The 10,602-nt window shown below is 41.7% G+C and overlaps 1 protein-coding gene across 1 annotated transcript; it reads left to right on the forward strand.

The window, feature by feature from the left end:
- The first annotated feature begins 3,267 nt into the window (after window positions 1-3,267).
- LOC149182051 (uncharacterized) lies at window positions 3,268-7,056 on the forward strand. The gene is made up of 6 exons (XM_089414441.1): window positions 3,268-3,729; window positions 3,829-3,938; window positions 4,406-4,724; window positions 5,465-5,710; window positions 5,999-6,270; window positions 6,663-7,056. Exons 1-6 carry the CDS (start codon window positions 3,268-3,270, stop codon window positions 7,054-7,056), a joined length of 1,803 nt encoding a protein of 600 aa, XP_089270567.1.
- The last annotated feature ends 3,546 nt before the right edge of the window (window positions 7,057-10,602 follow it).

Raw genomic sequence — 10,602 nt, forward strand, 5'->3', positions numbered from 1 at the left:
TTATGTAATGAGGAGAATAATCCATGAGATTTGAAAAAGTAATCCTATTGTAGTCAATCTATGTCATTGGGTTCCCCGCTATAATATGGTCTATACAAAAGAAATAACTGGTTCGAACAATATATTGTTGTTGTGTAATGAGGAGAATAATCCATGAGATTTGAAAAAGTAATCCTACTCTAGTCAATCTATGTCATTGGGTTCCCCGCTATAATATGGTCTATACAAAAGAAATAATTGGTTTAAGGGGAATGTTGAAAATAATAATTCCAATCTAACAAGCGATTCATGAATGTGATCGATGGCAGAATTACAACAACACACCTTTCATGTACATACATCGCGCACCAATGGTCGTCGAAAAGCATTTACCACAAACTACTTTTTTCTAAAGGAGGAAACACTTTCGTTAATGGAAAGTCCATTTGAACTGATTGATGAGTAGTCGTCGTAAATTCAGGGATGGAATTTGCTGGCACGTGTCCGCAAGATACGTTTAGATATTAAAACTATTAATTACTTTAATATGTTTGTTGCGCTCATTAAATTATTAATTTAATATGTTTGTTGTGATGACTGAATTTGATTTGACTTATAGATTGAATTTAAAATCGAAATATGATTTTGGTAGATTGAATTTCAAACTCCAAATTTGATTTCATCAGCAAATTGAATTTCAAAATAGGTAAAGCTTTCCTTTTTAATAGGATTGTTTTGATCATTAAATTGGATTTGATTGGAATATTGAATTTCAAAATTCAAATCTGATTGAGTTGGTGAATTAAATTTCAAATTCAAATAAAGAAAGTTTTCTTTTTAAATTATGATTTTTTTTAATAAATTGATTTATTTGATAACAGCCTCACCTTAATTTAGCTACAGATTCTAATTGCAATATTAGATAACAACCTCACTTGGTTAATCTAGCTAGATATTCTAATTGCAATAGCATTTCTATCAGTTAAAAGGGAATTTATAATTATCAATTTTTTTAATTGTGTTTTTCATAATATTTTATATTTATTTTATTTATTATTTAAAAGGTATACAACTTGATTTTGAAAAAAAATAACTTTTTTATTATATCTCAGTTTTTCCTCAATTTTATTATCGTATATAAAGAAGAGTATGATGCATATAATGATATCAAGATAATTGCAATTTATGAGGAAAGAGAAAATGGTTCAAAATACAGTTTACATTCGGATTCTATGTACTTATGTTTTGAAAACTATCATGTCAATCCGACATGAGTCAAAGTCAGTGGAGGGAAGAAATATCAAACATTAAAGAGTAAAATCACACTATGCTTAAATAAATGAATTACAATGGTGTGAGACTTTATAGTGATTATAAAAATCAACATGGCTGGAATAATGTATATTATTATTTTTAATTATAAATGAATTACTAATGGTGTGAGACTTTATAGTGATTATAAAAATTAACATGGCTGGGAATAATGTATATTATTTTTTTAATTATAAGTGAAAATAATATATACATTTAAGAAAAAAAACTTCTATCTTTTCAAAAAATATAGGTTAAACGCTGATTGATAATAAAATTGAGTGTTCCATTCAGTATTCTATCATTCATTATGAAGTATACTAGCAAGAATTTATTCAATTATACATATCAATTTAAGTTCTTGCCCCTACTACTTCATTTGATATTTGGGGCCTCTTCAGTAAAAATAAATGACTTTAACATTGCTCATTCTAGTTATTACGGTTCTTATGAAATGCAATATTTGTTGTTGATTTTCCCATTGGAAAAATCACTGGCAGCAGTGCCGCAGAGCTTTAGCTTGCATTTCCCAGCAAATAGACTCCGTGAAATGATATTTTATATTTTTAGGAAACTAGTAGAATTGTTGGCAGTATTTTTCTCATCGTTCTTGGAAATTCCTCATCTCTACAGTTTAAACATAGCTATTGATAACATGGGCATTAAAGTTGCACTGTATCTGAACAGAGAAGGGTTTAAAGATCCAGAAGTTAATTTCATTCAAAACTTCTAAGCATCCACAAATAAGATAGCAGAGAAACTTTGTTAAAGCAAGGGAATGAAGAAGAGTGAGTTGGATGATATAATAGGGATACCAACTGTAACGCCCACGAGTCATTGGCACGATTGGACGAAACGGGGGCGCCCTTCGGGCTCTTTTAACCGAACTTTGGTGAGAGTTGGCGACGGGCGCACAACGAGCGAGCGACGAGCCGAGCGGACGGAACGACGAGTTGGGCGCGCACCCGAATGGGGCGACGAGCTGGCCGGGCGAGTTGACACGCGACGAGTCGTTGGAAAAATGACTGTGTCAAAATCACTGCGGACTTATATGGGTGGGCGGTCCCACGGATGGGCACCCGATGCCAAAGCTGACGAGTTGAATGTGGTGAAAAGCCAAAAGTCCGGTCGGCTTGGCCATAAGCTGAAGCCCCCACTTTGGCAAGCCATCATATAAACAATCGAAGGCGTTGGTGGAAAACAAAATCAACTGAGCGGATCATCTCACGAGTCAAGAAGGAGCTCTGCGGTTTGGGTGCAAGCTGCCTTAGCGGCGAGCTGGGATGAGCCTACACGACAGGGGGTGAAAGTCGAATGCGAACGCAGAGTTGGGTGGATGGTTATCGAAGTGCGGGCAGACTTGGCAGGCGAGCCGCAGGTCGCAACGTCGGGTGAACGAACAAACGACGACGAGTTGGGTGTCGGAGACTTGGGTCTGGCGTCTTGGTGTTGGGTGCCCGCTGAACGAAATGACGCGCTGTGGTATAGCAAGTCGGGTGATGAAACGACGAGTTGTTGTGCAGTGAAGTCGTGCGGAATGAAACGATGAGCTGTGGGCAGTGAGTTGTGTAGCGACAAATGACGAGCTGCAAGTGCGGCAAGTCGTGCGACAGTTGAACGGTGAACAGAGGGGCTGCACGAGCTGCGAGCAAGTGCGCCCACGCTGAACGATACGGTGAACGATAGCGTTCGGGTGAAACGCCAAGTTGGGTATTGTGCAAAGATGAACGGTGTAGCGGCAGGGTCGGTGGACCAGCCGAGCTACATGACAACGATTTTGTATAAGTGTAAAAACATCGGTCGAGTTCTTCTCCCTGTCATTTGTAACAAAACAAAATTTGATTATAATTCTTACTTGCATATTGTTGGACTGTGTCTCTTGTTGGTTATGTGTTTTATTAATGTATTCCGCACATTAATGTTTTAAACATGGTAAATAAGATGAATGTTAGGCGTAGTTTAGGAAACATGTTAACAATGGAAAAAGTTAAGTGTTTGGCCGATGCCGCATGTTGGGAAATTCACGAAAAAAGAATTGAGGGCGTGACAGATGGTATCAGAGGAAATTGCAAAGACCAGGTATGTATGCAGTCTGAAGTTGTGTGCAGGAAATCTTGGATTCATAGTTTGGGTTTCTTGGACTTGGTGGTTCATGGCAAGACCATCCAAGCATTGGTGGACACGGGGGCCACACATAACTTCATGACGACACGGCTAGCAAGAGAAGTTGGGCTGCAGATTTTTCCATCGGATGTGGAAGTCAAGGCAGTGAACTCAAGAGCTAGAGTGGCAGGATTGGCACACGAAGTGCCAGTGCAAATCAAAGACTGGCAAGGTCGGTTGGACTTCACAGTGATGGAGATGAACGATTTTGATGTGATATTAGGGCAGGATTTCTTGAAGGGCAATAGAGCAATTATTGTTCCCTTCTGCGATGAGGTTATGCTGATTGGAGGATCACAGACTTGGACTTTGCCTACTCATAAGCAAAGGAAGGAAGTCAAGGTGCAGCATGTTTCTACACTGAGTTTGGAGAAGGCTATGCGGGAGTCAGATGTAGAGACATATGCGACAATCATCAAAGAAGTCGATAGCGATGATGGAGTGGGGATGCCTATTCCAGCTAAGATTTCCGAGGTGCTGGCCAAGTATGCAGATTTGATGCCCGATGAGCTACCAAAGAAGCTTCCACCAAGGTGTGCGGTGGACCATAGCATTGAGCTAGAGCCAGGGAAACAACCTCCGGCTAAAGCTCCTTATCGGTTGTCAGGACCTGAGTTGGAGGAGTTGAAACGATAGTTAAAGGAGTTAATTGATGCAGGTTTCATCAGACCTTCAAGGTCCCCCTATGGAGCTCCAGTATTGTTCTAGCAGAAGAAAGATACGAATGAGCTACGAATGTGCTGTGATTATTGTGCTCTCAACAAGCAAACAATAAAGAACATATATCCTTTGCCATTAGCTGCAAATTTCTTCGATAAACTTGCGAAAGCTCGAGTGTTTTCCAAGCTCGATTTGAGGCATGGGTACTATCAGGTGCGGATAGAAGAGATGAGAGGAAGACCATGATCGTGACAAGGTATGGAAGCTTTGAATTCCTTGTCATGTCATTCAGGTTGTGCAATGCTCCTACTACGTTTTGCACTTTGATGAATGATGTACTACGTCCATACTTGGATTCATTTGTGGTGGTGTATTTGGATGACATCATGGTGTACAGTGATAACATGGAGGATCATAAGAGGCACTTAGCTTTGGTGTTTGAGGCACTGAAGAAGAGTCAGTTGTACTTGAAAAAGTTGAAGTGTGTGTTTTCCCAAAACGAGATTTCGTTCCTTGGACATATTGTGGGTCAAGGATACATATGGATGGAGCCGAACAGGGTGAAGGCGATAGAGGATTGGGTTGAACCAAAGAATGTCCATGATATGAGGGTGTTTTTAGGCATGACCAACTACCAACGGAAGTTTGTAGAGGGGTATTCCAAAGTAACATCATCACTGACAGACCTTTTGAAGAAGGATAAGTGATGGAGTTGGATGGAGAAATGTCAAATGACATTTGATGATTTGAAGAAGAGGATGGTTTTAGCATTGATACTGAAGTTACTGGACTTTGAATGACCGTTTGAGGTACACACATATGCTTCAAATTTTTCCATAGGAGAAGTTGTTATGCAGGATGGGCATCTGGTGGCGTATGAAAGTCAAAAGTTGCAGGATAGAGAGCAAAGGTATCCGATTCATTAGAAGGAGATGACTACGATCATCCACTGTTTGCAAGTATGGAGGCATTACTTGATTGGGAAACCTTTTGTTGTCAAGACTGACAATGTTGCAGCAAGTTATTTTGCATCACAACCAAAGCTATCAACGAAGAAAGCTCTTTGGTAGGACTTCTTGGCAGAGTTCGACATGACTATTGAGTACAGGCCGGATAGACTCAAGGCAGCTGCAGATTCCCTCAGTAGGAAGGGACATCAAGCAACATTGGAGGGGGAGGAAGACCAAGCAGCACGAAGTAGGAGTCAAGTACAAATGATAGAAGAGATGTAGAATAAGCTCAAGGAGAGCATTGAGACTAATACTCAAGCGCAAAATATAGTGAAGCAGATAAAGGAGGGGAAGAAACAGAAGTTTTTTCTCCAAGATGGACTCTTTTTCTTTGGGAACAGACTCTAGTTCCAAAGTCATTTGGGCTTAGAAGGCACCTTTTGAAGGAATGCCACGATTCTTCATGGGTTGGCCACCCTGGACAGTGTCGTTCTTTGGCATTATTGGAGAGAGGATTATTTTGGGAAAAGATGAGGGAGGATGTAGAGGAGTATGTACATATGTGCATAATTTGTCAGCAGGACAAATTGGACACTCAGAGGCAGGGAGGATTGTTGCAGTCTTTACCAATTCCAGAGAGACCATGGGTAAGTGTCTCAATGGACCTCATCACTTAGTTATCGCAGGTACAGGGGTATAATGGGATCATGGTCGTGGTCGATCATTTTTCCAAGTATGTTGTCTTTGTTCCAAAAAAGATACCTTGTGGAGCCGAGAAGACTACGGAGTTGTTCTTCAAGAACATAGTGAAGTATTGGGGAATGCCATTGAGCATTGTGTTGGACTGAGATCCACGATTTACAGACAGATTTTGGACCACATTGTTCAAGCTAGTTGGGACAACATTATTGATGAGTTCGAGATACCATCCGCAGACAGATGGGAAGACTGAACGAATCAATGCATTGCTGGAGAACTACTTGAGACATTATGTGACAGCTGATCAGAAGAATTGGCCTAAACTCTTGGATGTAGCTCAGTTCAGCTACAACATGCAGAAGGGTTCCACGACAGGGTATAGTCCATTTGAGTTGGTAAATGGACAGTTGCCAGTCGCTCCACACACTGTATTGACAGGAGGTTTCTTGAGGAGTCCTCATGCGAAGAAGTTCATGAAGGCCTGGGATGAGACTTTGGAGTTAGCATGGTTCACTGGGGATTCACTCAATGAACCTCTGACATATCGCCTGCGTTCATGGCATACTAAACAATACCTCTAATTTGATTACATATTGGAGAATACATCTAAAAATCACATTATTTAACCCCCTACCAATATGAACCCAATACACCTCCCCAATTTAAAAAACCCCTACTTTCAGAAGATATTGTAGGTATCCATTTTTTCATTAACATTTTTTATACTCCTTTATATTTTTTCATTAACTTTGAGCTCCATTTTTTATATCCATCAATATAAAAACCCTTTACCCCCTATATATCCCCAATATATTAAGTCAATTTTTCTTCAATATATATCCCCCAATATGAACCCACGTGGTATGGTATTAGTCCCCCAGTGAATCCCCTGTGGCACAGTTGCGCTTGCACGACGCTAATGAAGAAATGGGCAGATAAGGACAGGTGGGATGCACACTTTAGTGTGGGAGATATGGTTTTTCTCAGGATCATCGGAGATCAGTTTCAACCACCTAAGGGGACTGCAAGATCTTTGACGAGGAGGTATGAAGGGCCATTTCAAGTGAAGAAGCGAGTGGGGGAGGTTGCCTATGAGCTGGAGCTTCTGCGCCACATGCATATGAGACATCCTATTTTCCATATCAGTCAGTTGAAGAAGTGTCGACTTGATGCAGAACATCCAGATAGGGTGGAGCCATTGAGGGGACCAACCATGATTGTTGACAAACCAAATCTTGTGTTGGAGAAGATTTTGGATCTTCGAACGACAAGGCTTGGGAGTAACATGAGATAGGAATTTCTCATTAGATGGAAGGATGCACCAGAGGAAGATAGCTTTGAAACAGAGGACTCACTATGGAGGTGGAAGAAGAAGATTGCAAAGTATGACAGGAAGTTATGAAGGATAGCCGGATTGCCAAGGACGACAATGACTTTAGGTTGGGGAGAATGTAACTGTTATCAGGAAATTTAGTGTCCACTCGGATCTGCTAGTCCCACTAAGACTAGTAGCTATCTTAGAAACAAACAAACTAAAACCACTTTAGTTTTCCTTTATGAAAAGTAGATAAGAGTGGAAAGAAGGACACCAACCTCAGTCTTGCGCTTGATTCCTTGCTTGATTCCTCTCCTTTCTGACAGATCCTTCCCGCTTCTCCTTCGTCTACCCAGCTTCAAAGAGCACCTGTGGAATCAAAGCAACATAATACTGTCGAAGAACAGAGATCTACAATCATAAACAATATAGGACCAGATGTATATTGACCACACAAATGCATATATCATCAAACATACAAGAATGTGGAGGAAAACTTGAATAGCTTTATTAATAATCAAGAATGGCAAAAAGGATTACAACCAATTGTTCTAACCCAGCATCATCCTCCAGCATGAAAGCCCTTCTTTCACCTCATGAAAAGCTTAGATCACTGAACACTATGATATTCCAACAAGAAACCAACAACACTTCCTTACAAGATACAAAATTCCAGCCTCTGGATCTCTGGGATGAGGGATCCATATATAGATGATTGCAGGGGGGTGAGTCAGCTTCTGGGATTTGATTAGTGTCCTCTCTCTGATAGTTCTTGATTCCACTTGGAGATTGATGATCTCTTACTCATCCCTGGGCGAATTCAGAGAGGTAAGTGTCACAGGAGAAGTTTCTGGAAGATTCCATGATCATCCACCTCACAAACTATCTCTGCCATTTGTCCACTCTCACCCATCACACCCCATAGAAGGGCTTCTCAGTATGCATCGCACCTCCCATGTGCTTTAGGTGGGATGCATCGCACTTTGACCATGGAGCAGGTGAGATGGTCTAGTTTTGACCAGTTCTGAGCAGTTTTTCATGGAGAACTTCTGGGAGATGATGTAATCAGCTGACCTTGTTCTTTTAGGGTATGGAACAACACTTTTAGGGACTTAGGAGCCCTTGGTTTATGGACATGTTTGATTGGGGTTGCAGTGCCTAAAAATGTCTATAACAGTAACACCCACGAGTCATTGGCACGGTCGGGTGAAATGGGCGCTTAGCCGAACTTTGGTGAGAGTTAGCGACGGGCACTTGACGGGTAGGTGACGAGCCGGGAAGATGGAACGACGAGTTGGGCGCGTGCCCGAACGGGGCGATGAGCTGGCTGGGAAAGCGAGCGAGTTGACACGGGACGAGTTGTTGGAAAAATGATTAAGTGTCAAAAGCACCGCAGACTTATATGGGTGGGTAGTCGCACGGGTGGGCACTGATGAGCCTCATCACTGAGTAATTATATGGGCCTTAAGTGGCCTTAATTCACCTCCTAGCTTAGTCAAACCAACTATTCTCACAGCTTATTGCATACTTTTGATTATATTTTGTTTATGAAATGAGTTAGAGTTGGATATTTGGCTTTATGGTCTAATGTGCATGTAATGCAGGAATAAAGGATAAAAGCAAGGAACTATGGAAAAGACCTTGGTAAAACTAGAATGGGACAAGGGAGAGTAATTATAGGAGGTAAATCCTCCTCATTTACTACCCCTCCATTCGAATATTCCTCCACCAGCTCGGAGTGCAAACAACCATCACTTTGAAGACTAGAAGACAACCAAGCCACTAAAAAGGACAGAAACCAGTTTATCTTGAGTGGAGAGCCAAGCCTCTGGAATGGGAAGGAAGTCGTTAGAGACTTCAGATGTATAAATAGAGAGGTTTAGGACCTCAGTAGGATTCAGACTTCTATTGTAAAACTCTGTTTTATTTCTGAGCTGCAAAGACTTGTGACAATTTGCTCTGTAATCCATGGTTTTTATAATAAGAATGAGTTCTGTTTAAGCCAGCTCTGAGTTAACTCCGAGGGCTGAAGCTCTTAGGTTAGGGCCTGACCCAAGCAGCCAAAGCTCCTCTTTACTGTACATGTATGCTAGCATAGAGTTATATTCTGTTTATTTGCTTAAGTAGTTTCATGGTTTTCTTCTCATTCGCTTAAGTAGCCTTATGGTTTTCACTATTTATTTGCTTAAGTAGTTGCACTTTCATTCATGGCTTTTCTGTTCATTTGCTTCAGTAGCTGCATTTGCTGTAGTTTACTTCCATTTATGCTTTCTTTCAGTTCACAGGTTAGTTAGAGTAAAAAGATCACTATCAGGTTGTGCATAGGCGTCTCAGCCTCATCTCCTCCCTCTAGGACCATGACTTGAGGAAGGACCTTTCAGCAACCCCAAAAACACATGTTTCTGGTTCTCGCATGAGCTATGGAGTTCATTGTTTGATGCAGTTATTTGTTCACCCGCACTAGTTTTCTTTGTCATTTTCGTTTAAAACTGCCTTCAGCATGTTCCTCATGCATCGCTTCCTCGCCGTCCGATCACCAACAAACCTTCACAATCACCATCTGATTCATTATTTTCTCTAACTGTTGCCTCGCGTGAAGTCTTCCACTCACTTTATCGTCTTTAAGTCCCCACTGTCGATCTGCCTCGCCTGATCCGACGACTATCGCATCACCTCCACACCTTTAGGCACTTTAAACCCCCATCGTCGATCTGCCTTACCTGATCTGGCACTGCCGCTTCACCCGATCACCAACTAGCTTGGCTGATCTCCACTGTTGATCAACCCCACCTGATCCGACGGCTATCGTGTCACCTCCACACCTTTAGGCACTTTAAACCCCCATCGTTGATCTGCCTTACCTGATCTGGCGTTGCCGCTTCACCGGATCACCAACTAGCTTGGTTGATCTCCACTGTTGATCAGCCCTGCCTATCGCGTAATCTTGCACGGATTAGTGCATGAACGTTATCTACCCGAGAGCAAGCGAGAAAAGTGGTTTTCTCGTGCTAAGTGTCGCGCAGTAAGGCTAACCACGTGAAATTTCAAAATACTTCTTATAGCCTGAAGGGCGCGTGAGAAACTAATTACCGCCTTAGAAACCCGCTCCATCATTTCTGCACGTTTCGTTTTCCCGCGATACGATCTCCATCGTCCATCTCTTGACTTCACCCGCGCGATCAAATCTCAGCCATTCATCGTTCCTGTTAAACTTGTTCGTCCATCTCTTGACTTCACCCGCATGATCAGATATCAGCCATTCATCACTCCTGTTAACCTCGTCCGTCCATCTCTTGACTTCATCCCGGCTATTAGATCTCGGCCATTCATCTCCTTTGTTACCTTGATTCGTCCATCCACTCACTTAACTCCTTGAGATACAATCTCCACCATCCATCTTCTTGAATTTGGCCAGCATTTAACCAAGAACTATCCTTAATAGGATGGTCCTTCCACTTGACCAAGTACCACAAATATTCTTTTCTTCGAGTCCTTCTGGCCACCTGGGTGTCTAGGATTTGTTCG

Source organism: Pinus tabuliformis, chromosome 3_2, assembly GCF_031772625.1.
Source record: "Pinus tabuliformis cultivar Carrire ecotype Pingquan chromosome 3_2, CPIR1, whole genome shotgun sequence".
In the NCBI taxonomy this organism is placed as follows: domain Eukaryota; kingdom Viridiplantae; phylum Streptophyta; class Pinopsida; order Pinales; family Pinaceae; genus Pinus; species Pinus tabuliformis.